Source organism: Diadema setosum, chromosome 18 (assembly GCF_964275005.1).
Source record: "Diadema setosum chromosome 18, eeDiaSeto1, whole genome shotgun sequence".
Classification (NCBI taxonomy): domain Eukaryota; kingdom Metazoa; phylum Echinodermata; class Echinoidea; order Diadematoida; family Diadematidae; genus Diadema; species Diadema setosum.
This window is the reverse complement of record NC_092702.1, coordinates 11,039,771-11,056,564: the sequence shown is the minus strand read 5'-3', so window position 1 is coordinate 11,056,564 and position 16,794 is coordinate 11,039,771. Positions and strand designations below refer to the sequence as shown.

The 16,794-nt window shown below is 40.0% G+C and overlaps 1 protein-coding gene across 1 annotated transcript in view; it reads right to left on the bottom strand.

Annotated features, from left to right (window-relative positions):
• LOC140241534 (cilia- and flagella-associated protein 206-like) overlaps positions 1 to 16,794 on the bottom strand; it is a 145,924-nt gene that overhangs the window by 34,541 nt on the left and 94,589 nt on the right. Inside the window, exons 8-11 of the mRNA XM_072321269.1 lie at positions 16,385 to 16,504; positions 12,514 to 12,618; positions 9,400 to 9,486; positions 5,495 to 5,599 (exon numbers count right to left, since the gene is read on the bottom strand). Coding sequence (XP_072177370.1) covers positions 5,495 to 5,599; positions 9,400 to 9,486; positions 12,514 to 12,618; positions 16,385 to 16,504 — 417 coding nt within the window. The remainder of the gene's footprint in view (positions 1 to 5,494; positions 5,600 to 9,399; positions 9,487 to 12,513; positions 12,619 to 16,384; positions 16,505 to 16,794) is intronic.

The window sequence follows — 16,794 nt, the reverse complement described above, 5'->3', positions numbered from 1 at the left end:
AGGGGGGGGGGGGCTTGGAATTACTTAAAAAGAAGAAGAAGAAATGAATAGCTAGAAATGTTGTGTTGGCGACTGGTTCTCACAATAGGTCTATTTATATTCTTTGGCGATAATACCTGCCAAGTCTGGTGAAAATTGACCATGAGTTTTCAAGAAGAAGATGAAAATGTAAAAATTGGCCCCCAAGATGGTCCCGCATAAGGCCCCAAAGTGGCACCCCCAGATTCGCCAAGAATACACTTAAAAAATTTACATTAACAAGTTCACTGACTCTTACCACTGACAAAGTTTTATCACTTCTGGTTCTAGAGAAGAACTTTAAAGACTCTTTAAATTTGGGGTTTTGGGGCAACCTGGGGGCTTCCCAGGATCAGAAGAGGGAACATGGTACTCATACATATCAAACTGAGATTCTGTCATCCTAGGGATGCTGCCTGTACAGTTTGTTGAAACTCTGACCATTCATTAACAAGAAACAATGAAAATTGCCCCCCATGCCGATCCCCAACAGGGTCCAAAGGGGGGGGGGGGGGGGCACACCCACATCCACCACATCCACCCACTAGTTACGTTCAGACGGGAGCCCTTAACCTCGAAGTTAGGAAACTTCGAGGTTAGAGCTTGTAGTTAGGGACCGTGAAGACGTACTCGTAGTTAGCAAACCTTGAGGTTTGCTCGATGTTTCGAGCCACGAGAAATCTTATGGTTAGTGCTCTAACCACGAGCTGCGGGGGGTCCCCACTCGTAGTTAAGCACCGTGTGGACACAAAAAACAACGAACTGGAAGTTAAGAGTGACCTCGCCGTAAACTCCAGCCCCCACAATTTCCCTCTGCTTCCGGGTCAACCTCCCAAACGTACACCACAAATACACTACACGTGAAAAACCTATGACGCACGACACAACATCATCTTTTCTTCCCATGCGCTTGATCTCTGAAACTGAACACGTCGAACTCGCTACTGTATTCTATATTTTTCTCCGACGCTAAAAAAAAATGTTTTCGACGAATATCTTCATAAAGGCATAAAGTCATCAGTGCAGTGCTATCTCTGCATACCATGACAGAGAAAAAGAGTACCTGTAAGCGAGTCCGACAGGGTTGGACTAAAGAATAAATAGACGCCTTGTTAGCAGTGTGGGCTGAAACTTCCGGTTTTGTGGTTTTAACATCGAGTGGGACCCACTCGTAGTTACGGGGGGCAGAAGCTTAACCTTGAGGTTTTGTAACCTCGAGGTTAAGATTCGTTGTGTGGACACACGTCGTAGTTAGGGGGCAAGAGCTAAACCTCGAGGTTAGGGCCTGCCGTCTGAACGTAACTACTAATACAATTGAACCTGCAGTCAACCTCGCCTAAGTCAAATCTATTGGGACCGATGAAAACACTTCGACTTCCGCAAAAGTCGAATTTTTTTCGACTTGTATTTCCTGACAAATTTGCATAATGCAGTGTCTTTGTATGTTTTATTGGCCGTGAAATTACAGTAGACGGTAGTAATATGTTGTAATTAATGTGTTTGTTTTGTTTAAGTTTTAAAAAAGAATCCTGAAGCTCAATTATTGGACTGCGATAATCAAAATGTGTTGCACGTAACGTCTGCCAAAGATCACCAATCGAACGTGGGAGTTCGGGGCGTCGTAATTTGTGTGGGGATGTCGTTTTTACTTCGGCAAGAATTTCAAAACAATTCAAATTTTTGGTGAACCTTTTCCACACAATGAGTCATGATTTGGTCGTGATTTGTTTTCAAAAATGTCTTTAATGTCTTGTCATAGTGCAAGACCTTCGCCAGACGTGCACGATTTTCGCAAAATCTTCTTGAAACCCCGAACAGACCGCGAGGCTTTGGAGAATATCTCGCATATGTTTCGCGATATTTCCCGATGAATTTCTATAACGCAGTATCTTTTTTATGTTTTTATTGGCTGTTAAATACATACATTAGAAGGTAGCAATATGTAGTATTTAGTGTTTTTGTTTTGTTTGATTTAAAAAAATCGTGAAGCTCAATTACTGGACTGCGATAATCGAAATGCATTGCACGTAATGTGCGTTTTTTACGTTGTTACGTCGCGAGTGGCAAAATCTAACAGTCGCATTTTAGTCTGCAAAAATCGCCAAACGAACGCGGGAGTTCGGAGGCGTCATCAATTGTTTGGGGATGTCGTTACTTCAGCAAGAATTTCAAAACTATTCGATTTTTTTTTGCAAACCTTCTCCGGACAATGAGTCATGATTTGGTCGTGATTTGGTCTCGAAAATGTCTTTAAAGTCTCGTCATTATGTGCGACACCTTCTTCAGACGTGTACGATGATCGCAAAATCTTGGTGAAACCCCAAACAGACCCCGAAACTTTGGAGAATGTCTCGTGTATGTTTCGCGAAATTCGCAAAGTTTTTCTGATAATTTTACGACATAACTGCAATACCTGTTCATATACCTTTTGAAACATTCTCACGAACGTTTGGCACATGTTTCATGTATGACCTTTTTAACGCTCTACGTTTTCTGCAAAACAAAATCATAGCATACTACAGTAGTACATCCACCCATCAAGCAACTATATACACTGGATATGAAAACGAAATTTTCGATATAAAAAAAAAAAATTGCCAAATACACTTTAAATTACTCTAATGTACACGGAAATTATATTTGAAACTTAAGATAAAGCGTGGGGGAACCTAGAAAAAACATGGTTGTTAATTGTGGGATTGTTTTAATAGGTCATCAGAAACAAACAAACAAACAAACAAATGGTCTGCACACACATACGCAACAGAGAAATGAAAGGGAAAGAAAGGAGATATACAGGAAAGAAAAAATCTTCAACTCAAGACGGCTATAGATCTCCTTGGAAACATTGTTCTCCATGATTATTGAAAAATTTGTGTGGTTGCATTTCCGACGTGTGTTTTTCATTTACGTAACTGGCTGTATTTTAGCGGAAATAAATGCAACATTTACACAAACATTGTGAGAACTTTGCACAAACTGCGCAAAAATGTGTGTTTTTGTTTTGTTTTTGCTTAATTGTCCGAACACATTCCGATAAAAACTTCCGAATGTTGGATTTTGCCATTCGTGTCCTTCGCAAATCGTTCGCGTGCTCCGCGAAATCTCACTGAGCTGCGAATGTTTGCGAGCGTAGCGAATACTATAGGGAATTTGCAAGCAAATTCGTAAACAAATGCAGTCAAACTCGCAGACTGTTTTTATTGTCGGAAACAGTTTTTGTTGTCGCAAAGAAATTTTCAAAACACTACGCTCGCAAACATTCGCCACTCAGTGAGATTGGTGGCTTGTACCGGATTGTGAGGATTTTTTCTTCTTCCCTTTTTCCCACAAACCCTGCTGCGCCACCCGCACATGGCTTGCCTCTAACCAGGTACATGTGATTTATATTCTTCTCAGCTGGACATCCAAGGATACAAGGGATATTAGGATGAACTTGTATTCGACCCTTGGGAGTATTTTATCACAAAAGTAGTGTGTTTTTTCCTTTGTTTGTTTATCAATGAATGAAAGAATGCTCACTTCCATGTTTGAATGATGTACTGGGGGAAAAAAAAAGACTTGTGCGAGGGATTTACACAAATTTACACAAATCTGGACTCGAAATTATCTTTGACATAGGCGAAATTATCTTCGACATAGGCGAAATTCGATTTGTAAAACTTCGACTTGTGAAAGATTTTTAAAAAGAAATAAGTAAAGAGAAAATCAGGACTTTTCTGGAGCTTCGACTTGGCCGAGTTTTCGACTTGTTCGAGGTCGACTTAGGCCAGGTTGACTGTATAGTCATCACTGCACTTTCTAATAGCACTATTCAAGCTCTGTCGCTTTTGGTTCTACAGGAGATGAAAGAGATGAAAGAGATTTTTGAAAACTGTGGTTCTGATTTGGGAAATCCTGGGGACTCTCTCAAAATTGGATGGGGTGGGGGAGGGGGGACATGGTGCCCAATTGAGCACATTTAATGAGATCCTATCATTTTAGGTATGCTACCTGACAAAGTTGGTGAAAATCCACAATGGGGGTTTTCACAACAGGCTGAAAAGGTGCAAAGTTTATACACAATGGACGATGTACAAAGTGTGACACATGCAAGATGATGGATTTACAACAGCCAACTTAAGCTGTCAGCAAAGATGAGCTAAAAACAGACAGGAAAACAGTTATGCAATATTACACTACATAAAATGAGAAGTTCAATCGATTTCAAACATGTATTGATTAAATTTCAAACTGGAAATTCTGTCAAACACACAAACTAGTGTAAGATATTGAACTTTGTCAGAATGGTTAACATTGGGTTCTAAATCTAAACCAAGTATTGAGCATGGCAGATGTACACTACCTACTCCTAGCTAAAAGGATACTACAATTTTGTAAATGTAACAATATAATACAACATTTATTGCCTGAACTGGAGTCGTATTGAGGGCAATTAATGTTGTATCCCCCGAAAGTAGACTGTCCATATCATTATTATTACCCACTTTAGGCATCTTGAGCAGCAAAATAAATCATTACAATGTAAATTTTAACAATTTTCCATTCGGCGCAAGTCGAGCTCTACACCACACTGCGCACTGCATCCCTATACACAGCTCAGGTACGCTGCGTGTGTATAACAGCTTACTCACACAGGCGCAGGGATCGTCCCCTATTTTTATGAGTTAACCTATGGAAATTTGCCCTTTGTCGCGAAACTCGGGTATGCGACGGACATAGAAACAGTAAGGCTCACACAGTAACAGCGATTGAATTGTCGCTTAGTTTTACGTGTTAACCTATGGGACTTTGCCCTTCGTCGCAAAACTACTCCGCGAGAAACTGTTATCAACAGCAAATTTTCCTCACTGGGAGCTCAAGTGCCCAGATGCCATATTCCTCTCGTTTTTAACACACAAATCCCATAGGCGTTTGTCAAAGAGGGGAATATGGAAAATTTGCTCCTCTTCTCCCGGCTGGCGTGTAACCCCGTGCCGAGAATACAATTTAGAAGAACCATAGCTCAGATGCCTGATACGGGTAATAATAAATAATATGGATTTATATTGCACTAAATCCACTCTATAGAGTGCTCAAAGCGCATACATACTATTATTACCCCGGTGTCTGGATGCAATTTTTCCCGCTAGCACAGACAGTGCTCTCTCTCCACTCCCTGGGGAGCATTCCAGCCAGTCGCCATTTTACAGGAGCGCACATGCTGATAAAACCAACATAAACATTCTCATCCCACCAGGTACCCAATTGTAATCCTGGGTAGAGAGCAGCAATGTGGATAAAGTGCCTTTCTGAAGGGCAAACATGTCAGGCTTCGTGGGGCTCGAACCCATGAACCTAAATCAAGCTCAACGTGATTCAGAGACGTGCGTCCTTATCCACTCGGCCATGACACCTCCACATGTGCAACAATTTGTAAACTTGACTGAAAAGGTCATATTCATCTTGTGTGGATAAGGTTATGCGTATCACCAACCTTATACTGGAGAGGGAGCCGCTCAAAGTTTTTGGTGGTTTCTGGAAACAACCAGTCCACGTGCTTGAAGTCAGATGGTTTAACACGATGGTCTTTACCTGCTGTCTAAAAAAGAGTAGCAAAATAAAATATTATACCATACATGAGACAGAATGCACTCCAAGCACTGAAAGTCTGCAGAACAGGTAAAATATATGAATTAACAGTATTGACAGTTAAAAACATAAACATAACAATGCTTTGGAAAGTTTTGAAAGAATAGTTATAAGCTAGGGCATGATAACAGAACCACATCTAATATAAGGACAAGTTTGTTTGTAACTTTTCTTTTTTACTGCCATGTCCAAATATGAATACTTCACCTATTTGAACGTAACAGATATCAAGAGAGATTGCACTTAAAACAACAGCTCATATCTCTCAAAGGTCAAGCAACATTAGGCAAATAAGTACCCACTAAGGTATGCATCTATTAATGTCAACAGGGTACTCTACTCTCTATTACAGATACTTAAAACAACATGAATATTATGCCATTTACACACCTACAAACTCCTCAATGTTCATCTATTCTTGCATCTTAACCTGTGGAAGAGTAAGTCCCAAGACTGAAGTATACTTGGGCAAGCGTCAATGGGAAATGAGTGCTATTGCGAAATCAGCTTGCCCTTCACAGGTTTAATAGTATGTACGCTTTGACATTACTCAGATGTCCTTACATCGCACACATGTTCCATGAATTTGGCCAGCTGTATATGCCTTGGTTAAATGCAGAAGTTTTGTCTCAATCTGTTCTTCAGGCTATTCTCTGAGAGCCTTCAATGCCCCCAAATGACAGATTGGCAATTCACCTGTGCGAATGCAGTCAAGCAATATATGTTTCCCCTTTCCACAGTCAACCGCATGTGCCATCAAACAATGCAAAATATCAATTGGACATGAGATTATGAATAGAGTCCTTCTGCTGTACACTTTATGGGCACCCGAATGGGCTCAGCGAAAGTAAAAATCCTGTCAGCTCAGCTTTGATAGTTATGTGCGTCTTCATATGAGTTATATATCAAAACAAGCCCACTATTACGTTGCAAAAAGTAAACTAGACAAAAATACATGCACTTTTTTTTTTACAGAAAAAGAACAAGCATTGATATACGAATCTCTAATCTTTTGATTAAAGTCATAATTCTGCACATGGTTAGCATTACAAAAATTAGAACTATTACACAGGTCAACAGCTCAAATTATGTGAGAGTAGTCCAAGCCACATATTGCATGAATTTTATGAAAATTTGCCATTACCATGCCATGGTAATGCATTGCTCCATACAGACAGCAAAAGGTGTCTTGCACATCTACCAACATTATGCACCCAGGGAATAACTACCAAGAAAAATTCGCAACGAACTGCACATTCAAATTCATGAAATTTGTCAATCAGTTGCAATGAAAGCATCTCGACGGAAGAATTTCATGAATTTGAATAATTACGCAGTACCCGCTGCATGTTATAAGGATTAGAACCAACACTTGCTATCGGGCGAAAGCTCGGTGGTCTAGTGGAGATGACGCCTGTCCAGAGCTCAAGTATGTATGCCCATGATTTTTTATCACGGCTACTACTAACACACTGATCAATTCAGTGCTTATTTACGTTGATGTAGGGCAATTTGTCAATCAGTTGCAATTATGAAATTAATTCATGATATCAATATTGCAGAGACTCCAACTCTCCCGTTTTCGACGGGAGTCTCCCGCCGAAAGCCCATTTTTGCACAATCTCCCGTTCGAGATTTGATTTCTCCCGCCCTGGCTCTGTGTCTCCCGGTGGAAAGGATTTCTTACTTATTTCTATCGTATGTTGAAAAAATAAGCCTTAGATAGCACCAGAGAACATCTAGAATCCTAGGAACTTCGCGCTTCGCACACATCAACTTGGAGTCTCCCGTTTGCTAGGGGTTTCAGGTGGGAGAATCTCCAGATCAGAAGGTGCTTGGGGTTGGAGTCTCTGATATTAGGTGTGGCATACTCAGGGAGACTTATACTGAGCAGTGATTGATTTAAGAGCACCATTTTGTGTTTTTCCTACACATGAATCGGAATACACTTTAAACAGCTTTTTCATGTTTTGTATAACAATAGAAAGTTTTTATACAGGTAAGTAAGATATATTACTTGCTTGTAAATTAATGTTTTGGTAGGGCCCTGTGGATCAGCTGGATCAGTGGGGAAGTAATATCCAGTACAGTATGTACGCCCATGATTTTTATCATGGCTACTACTAAAACACTGATCAATTCAGTACTTATTTACGTCGATGCAGGGCAATTTGTCGATCAGTTGCAAAGAACTGCACATGCCTGAAGGATGATTCCAGAATGTAGTTCGATTTGCACAGGATCAACTCTGCGCAAATCTCTTTAGTTGTACACTGCGACTAGTTGTTCTTGATCCCATGCATTTATTATTGTGCTAATTCCAATACATCATACCTCTTCTCTGCACACACTCTTCAAGTTTTTTCTCAAATCTGTTGTTACTTTGTTTGTCGTAAACATGGGAAGGTTGCACAAATCTTTGTTATTCCATATACGGTCAAACCTGTCTATAGCGGCCACCCAAGGGAGACGAAAAGATCGAGTGGAGGTTACAGAGAGGTGGCCGCTATAGACAGGTTATCTGACATTTTGTGTGCATTGCCTACATGAATGTATTGTTGCATGCATTAAATATGTAGTATGTGTACATGTGTGCACACGTGTGCTTCATGCATTGAACAATGCCGGCCGGTATTGATCGAGTTGTTGCATAATAGCACGCGTAGGCCTACTTCAAACAAGATCTTTTAAGTGTATTACTATGACTGCGGAGTGGCAGGTGAATGCAGCGGTAGCCATGACTGAACGCTAGCCATGAATGACAGGCACGGCTGCGAAGCAGCAATACGTGCTGAATTATCAGCTCGGCTGCGGCTCCGCATGGGTCTATGGCCGCCATAGACAGGTTAAAGTCTACCACAGGAGGCAAAATTGGTGGCCACTGGCCGCGTTAGACAGGTGGCCGCTATACACAGGGTCTATAACATGGCTTTTCACTAAGGGGGACTTTTCAGTGGCTGCTATAGGCAGGTGGCCGCTATAGACAGGTGGCCGCCAAGGCAGGTTTGACTGTACTGGATATAAGATTCCACTATATTCATGTAGAGAATGAACATCAAATCAGATTTTGTAAAGGTATTTGATCCGCTGGCAAGATCACAAGGTTGTATTGCCGCTGCTTTTGCTCTTCCCATACAGTACACAGGCAACCATCCCACAATAGGTGTGGTGAATACGCCAATGTCTTTTGTGTCCTTGCAGGATTTCTCCCCCTTCCCGCTTTTGCTTACATATTCTCTCTTACTTTCGTTGTACTCTCAAAATGTCATCTTGTCTCCAGATGGGACCTATACCACGGTACATAGGTCCTATATCAGAGACACTTTATTTCATCACCGTGGATCCAGTGGGCATTATTGATACTGATCAGTGCCAATAATGTGCTTGGTATTCAAGACATATTCTTTTCTCCACATAGTACTACGTATGCTAGGATTAGCAGTAACACGAAAACCCCAAACTTTCATAGCACTCCCATTCATAGTACGCATTCACAATTTGCATGGAGTCTTGAGAAATGAACAGGACGTGCGTGGAAGTCACATGACAAACTTTGCAATTTTTCTGTGATGAGCGTTCATTACATTACAATTACAGCAAACTGTACCTGGAGTGCAAAATTTCACACTCTGGCTTGCAATTTTTCAGACGAAGTTTTGGGAAGCTCAGCAACCTTCACCTACACTTCGCAAAATTCTAACTTTGGAAAATTTTACTTGCAATGTGAACAGCACCAATGAAACAATTTACCTCTTTAATGCGATCTTCATCTGTTTTGACAGGAATTCCTTCAAGGAGAGGACCAATTACATCTGGTGTGAAGAATTCTCTGTGGTTCTATGGAAGCAAATTTCACACACAAAAAAAAACATGTCATCTGTGTTTCCATTTTGATATATGAGCTTAATAAAAGTATTCAAAGCACAAGTTCTGTTTGTTGCACATTAACTACACATTGTCTTTGACCCCGTTTACAGTGCAGGGCCGGGCCGAGCCACGGCCGAGCCGTGGTCGAGCCCGGCATCAATTGCGGTACTTGGCCCTGCAATTTTGTCCGTTTACAGTGCCGGACTCGGCCCGGGCTTTTAATTCAAACCTTTCAATATTTTGTCGTAGTGGCGCTCTGCTTGTAAACAAACACTATTATTAGGAGGGTGCCGGTTGCACTGTGGTATAGTCTGGTTTCTGGACCCTTTGCCAACTGGACTATGAGGCAAAGACCTCTGCAGGACAAAACCACCTTAAACTATACTATACTATACTATACTATACTATACTATACTATCCTATACTAGTTTTCTACGCTGAGGGCGTTAATATCCTGAGTAGTGAAATACAACGGGCAGAGGGTCTGGAAGCTAGACTAAATTTGGTACCGCATTTGGCCCAGTTTGCATTTACAGTGAGAAAACGCCGGGCTCGGCTGCGGCCCAGCTGCGGCCAAGACTACCTCCGGAGCATGGCCAAATGCGCGGCCGATTTTGGTACCGCATTTGGCCTTTTGCGCGTTTACAGTGAAATGAAGGCCAGGCTCGGCCGCGGCCGAGCCCGGCCTTTTCACTCACTGTAAACAGGGTCTTTGTTCAAAATGGGGGGGGGGGGGGGGAACAGCTGGTGCAAAGACTTTCCAATAAAATGAATTTGGGAAGTTAGCAGTTTGCCGAGAATGAACATGGATCTCATCCCTTTTGACCCTTTACACCTGTGACGGTGTGTTGAAATTCATGCTATCTGATTCGGCTTTACACAGATTATGCAAGATGACCTACTATGTATATTGTTTAAATTTTGCGCAGGAGTGCAACATTCATCTCTAAACTGAAGTACAGTCAAACCTGTCTATAGCTGCCACCTAAGGGAAACGACAAAAGTGGCCACTATAGACAGGTCAGTGGCCATTTTGAATTTGAACATTTGCATTGCATAATAGCATAAACTACAGCATATAATTCTTAAAAACAAACAAACAAACAAACAAACAAGCCAGCAAATAAGTTTGCATGAGCAGCTATAAAATTGAGATTTTTTAGTGGTACAATTAACTTCATTTTTTCATTTTCTTTTAGCCTACTTCTATTCATTTGATTTTTAAAATAACATTTTGAGCCTGTGGAACTGGCTCATACTGGTTTTCCACAAATGGGGTTCATGAGCGAGTTCGAGGGGATTGATAATGTGCAAAGCTGAAGAAAAGAAGAAACAATACCCAGACAGATATCCCACTGTCCTTATTCAAAGGGATCTAAATCATGAATTAGTCGGCATTTTGGTAAAATTCTGTGATGTTATTACGAGCTGTCTTTACCTTGATTTCTAGCATCTATTCAGGGTAGCATTACTAAAGTCTAGATCTAGAGGTTTCAGTCAAGTTAGTGGAAAGATGACTTTTCTTGACCAAGATACAAAAATATAAAGATACAAAATGAGTGGCTGCTAGCCGCATTAGGCAGGCGACCGCTATATTGAGGGTCTATGATACAACAACTTGTGTGGGGGATTTTTCAGTGGCTGCTATAAGCAGGTGGCGGCTAGATTAAAGACAGGTTTGACTGTAATTATGTTAAGTTTGACATTGTTTACAATGTTTATCACAGTTTATTCATGTGTGAAAAGGAGCTGTTTTCATGTGGATTTCATTATTCATTATGAATGTCAAGACACTGTATTTACTTTATTTCTTAAAGAATTTCTCTAAGGAACGTATTAAAAAGAGAAAAGATAACATGTAACTGAAAAGTTTTTTTATATATAGTTCCCTAAATTTGTCGTACTCCATGGAGTATGAAAAGCTAGTTTTTTTTGTTGTTGTTGCATGGGACTATTGCATGAAAATGTTTGCGTCACGCACACATGCATGTGGTACTTGCTTGTGTATGTACAGCATATCCTCATAATAAAGAAATGTGATAGGGCTTTAGCTTGTTTTAGGACCCTTTCTTGTAACTCCTCTGGAGATGTTTTGTACTAAGCACTCATTATTATGGGCAGGTTGATGGGTGGCAAGTCTGTAGAATTTTTAGCACCTTGTTACTGTGAGAGTTAAACTGGTATAAAGATAAAAAAGAAAATGGGTTTTTTTTGCCTAGTATAGGTACTTTAGAACACCAAGTACACATACTGGTAAAGAAACATGCTTTGTTTGGTACTTAGATATTTGAAATTATACACTTCATTGATTATATGCTAGAGGCTAGTAGAAGAGAAAATCTTGGGGAAACTTTATATCTCCCTTTCAGTCAATCTATATTATTTGAAGATACGATATTGTCTTAATTTATTCAGAGCAAGCATTTAAAATGGTTATTAGAAATCTTCTAAAATTGTTATTAGAAATCAACCAATGAGACTAAGGATACCTGTGTCCAATATTGTACACAGAGAAGCAAACTTACTATTCTAGGGAATGCGTTAGTCAGTGTCTCAATGGGAATGGATGTAAAGTTTTAATGACATGCTACATAATTATTGCTTCTTTCTGTTTCACTAGTGTACTTAAATCTCAAGACAGTAATTAACTACTTATCACCTGCACATTTTTGTTAGTTATCACTGAATAAAATAGGAAACAGCATGATACTATAATTTCACTTTCTTGTCCATTAAGTCGATGGCGTGTTTGGTTTATTTAAGCAGCATGAATGCAATTTACACTCTTGATCACACAACACATGACTCAACATCAATGATTTTATATCAAATGTAAAGTTAGATTTTACAACTTTCAACTTGTGTGGGAAAACATTGAATAATAATATTCAAAAAGAATTATTACAAAAATACATTTTCCATTTCCAGCTATATGATCCCAAAATTCATAATGTGCACCACAGTTTAAAAAAAAAAAAAAATTCTGTCAAAACTAACCTTATTGTAAGGCTCCAGACTGGCTAAGATGTTGCTAAGCACACTGAGGAGAACCATCTCATCCTGAAAACCACTCCAGATATGGGCCAGATTGATGAACTGAGGCTAACGGGGGAGAAGCAGGAGAAAGATTAGACTTATTACTATGAAATGTGATTAACTCCACACCACACTCTTTTCTAAGAAGAGATTTGTCCCTTTTTGTTTTTGCCGCAAATCAGGTTACCAGGACAGCACAGAGTCCAACACAACAAACAAAAATCTTGCACCTCTATTTCTGAGGCCAATTTGATGTACTGTAATCATCTCAAATTTTTTTAACACTGGAATAATTTTCTCCAATAAAGTTTCTGCCTAAAATGATTCAATAACCATGATAAGGGTTCATCAGACAATTGAAAAGCATAATTAGCACAGAAACATCGACAGTTTATTGTGTATGCACAGGTTTATGAGAATGCTTTAAAGCTGTGGAAGTAGTTTGTTCCCCATTGTTTGGTTAATGTAATTATGGCAAGGCTTGGTCAACTAAAACAGACAACATGTCCTGTATAGCCTCATCTTGCATGATGACATCATGTGTACAATTGTGTATTAAAACATAATTTTAGGTAATTCAAAACGTTTAAAGTAATGCAACACACAAAGTTTTGCATTGGATGGATGGCATGAATGACCATGCAGGACCATCCATAGCTGGCTCCAATATACAGGTGAAACTCATGACAGCCAGATTGGGTATGACAAGGCACTGCCTAGAAAGCACTCTTTTAACTGTTGTTCAAAAGTCTACTTTATATAATCCAATGTCACTGTATACCAAAATGTCACTATGAGGATAAAAATGACAATAATAATGTGGTACCCACCGCTTAATTGGGAGGGGTCGGGAGACAAGTTTTTCTCCCGTTTAAGCGGTACTTCCGCATAAGCGGTTGCTGATATTGGTCTGTGCAAACCACACAACATAAAGCCGAGTATGTGGGCATTACAGTAAATCAAACCCGCTGTTAACCACAGCAGCAAGTACACATGCACTACGACACGCAGACACAAAACAGCAATAAGAAAATTGCCCCTTATTTTTCAATTCAGGGCAAAATACAAATTTGTCAGTCAGTCGCAATGAAAACATCTCGACAGAAGAATTTCATGAATTTGAATAATTACGCAGTACCTGCTGCACGCTATAAGGATCAGAACCAACACTTGCTTTCGGGCGGAAGCTCGGTGGTCTAGTAGAGATGACGCCTGTCCAGAGCTCATATATGCCCATGATTTTTTATCACGGCTACTACTAACACACTGATCAATTCAGTGCTTATTTACGTTGATGCAGGGCAATTTGTCAATCAGTTGCAATTATGAAACAAGGAAAAGTAGAAATTACGCGGTGCGTAATATATGTCCCCGCCGGAAGTAGCATTTAGTAGCACAATGTACAATATAGGTAAAAAGATCAAGGTCAAAGGTCAAAGAAGTCAAAGGTCAAAATTTTGAAGCCCTCACCTAGTGCCATCACATAAGGCAAACGGAATCGAAATCGGGTTAGAAATGGGGAAGGAGTAGCATTTTGTAGCCAATGTACAATGTAGGTAAAAACTCAAGGTCAAAGGTCAAAGAAGTCAAAGGTCATAATTCTGTGTAGAAGTTTTGAAGCCCTCACCTATAGTGCCATCACATAAAGCAAACGGAATCGAAATCGGGTTAGAAATGGCGAAGGAGTAGCATTTGGTAGTAATATGTACAATACAGGTCAAAAATCAAGGTCAGAGGTCAAAGAAGTCAAAGGTCAAAATTCTGTGTAGAAGTTTTGAAGCCCTCACCTAGTGCCATCACTTAAAGCAAACGGAATTGAAATCGGGTTACAAATGGCGAAGGAGTAGCATTTTGTAGCAAAATGTACAATATAGGTCAAAAATCAAGGTCAAAGGTCAAAGAAGTCAAAGGTCAAAATTCTGTGTAGAAGTTTTGAAGCCCTCACCTAGTGCCATCACATAAAGCAAACGGAATCGAAATCGGGTTAGAAATGGCGAAGGAGTAGCATTTTGTAGGCAATGTACAATATAGGTCAAAAATCAAGGTCAAAGGTCAAAGAAGTCAAAGGTCAAAATTCTGTGTAGAAGTTTTGAAGCCCTCACCTAGTGCCATCATATAAAGCAAACGGAATCAAAATCGGGTTAGAAATGGCGAAGGAGTAGCATTTTGAAGCAAAATGTACAATATAGGTCAAAGGTCAAGGTCAAAGGTCACAACTGAAATTCTGTATAGAAGTTTCAAAGCTCTCATGTAGTGCTATCATATAAAGCAAACAGAATCAAAATCGGGTTAGAAATGGCGAAGGAGTAGCATTTTGAACATTTTGATCACACACGGACGCACGGACGGACGCACGGACGGACGCACGGACGGACACACGGACACACAGACACACACACGTACGGAGCCCGTTTCATAGTCCCCTGCTCGAACTCGTTCGGCGGGGACAATTAATTCACGATATCAATATTAGGTGTGGCATACTCAGGGAGACTTATACTGAGCAGTGATTGATTTAAGAGCACCATTTTGTGTTTTTCCACACATGAATCGGAATACACTTTAAACAGCTTTTTCATGTTTTGTATAACAATAGAAAGTTTTTTATACAGTTAAGTAAGATATATTACTTGCTTGTAAATTAATGTTTTGGTAGGGCCCTGTGGATCAGCTGGATCAGTGGGGAAGTAATATCCATTCAATGTTCTCAGGGAAGATGTAATCTCTAGTCTTTCTTGTCTCATGGTTGATATTCCTAATGTTTGCATTAGTAGACAGGTCGCTTAGTGAAATTACCGTTACACTGTGGATAAAAGCATCAAATTTGGCACACGGATTCCTTGAGGACTATAAAACAATATTAGAGTAGGAGCCCTTCGGGAATTTTTGTAGAAAACAATAAAAAGATCAAATTTCAAAATGGCCGACACTTAATAGGCAAAACCCTCACTTTTCATGTAATATGGGTGATACGGTGACAATATATTACATATGTTTGTATTTTTGGTTTGCTTTAGAACCTTGTAAAGCTTGAACGCTGTGGTAGGAGCATTATTTATATTTTTGCGTAATGTAAAGTCACTGAACTGCTGGGGGAGGGACCCCCCCCCCAAAAAAAATGGTTGTTCGCTTGTTCTTTTGCATGTTTTTCCTCGTTTTGCTCTATACACGGCGGATAAAAGCATAAAATTTGGCGCACAGATTCCTTGAGGACTAGGAAACAATATTAGAGAAGGAGCCCTCCTGGAAGTTTTAGGGAAAACACACACACACACACACACAGAAGATCAAATTTCAAAATGACTGACACTTATGGCAAACCCCTCACTTTTCATGCCAGGTAGGTGATATGATGACAATATTTGATATACATCTTTATTTGTGTTTGGTTCAAAACCTGAATTTGGACATTGCAGTAAGAGCATTATTTATGTTCTTGCGTAATGTAGTAGCTGAACAGTTGGGGGAGGGGGTAGGGCAAAGGGTGCGCCCCCCATTTAAAAAGTGGTGCTTTGCTTGTTCGTTTGCATGCTTCTTTTTTTTTTTTGTCTTGCTTTATACACGGCTAATAAAAGCATAAAATTTGGCGCAAGGATTCCTTGAGGACTAGGAAACAATATTAGACTAGGAACCCTCCTTGAATGGCTTGCGCTTCCTAGCAAAAGCTTTGGCTCGCTAGCAATTGCTTGTTTTTATGCATACGGATTCAAGTAAAAGGCTAGCACAAGCAATTGCTAGATTCTATGCATCCAGCCCATTTATATAATTTGGACAAAAAAGGAAGAAAGGGTTCTCATGCCTGTGGCATGAGACATGAAAGGCCTGTACTTACATACACCTGTGCAGTCGGCACTGCTGTCTTTGACTGGACTGTGGCCTGCAGCTGCTCAAGTCTGGCCCCAAGTTGGGTTTCAAGCATCTCCACTTGTTGGGCACAGCTGATGACATCATTCTACCGAAGGAAGGGGGAAAAAAAAGAGAAAAGAACTCCTGATGCAACTTCTCATACTCTTTAAGCACAATGTTTCAAAGAAAACCACAACATTGACATTTACAAACAGTGGAATTTTCCATTATTAGACATTGAGAGAATAAGCAGTGATGATTACATACATAATGTATATTTCATGATTCTATAGACAGACAACTCCCCCTGCAAAAAAGCCTCATTGAGAATTGGGTGGAAGCCCTTTTTTTTCTATGCAGCATACAGTATGCATGTATCTTGGCAAGCACTGCAAA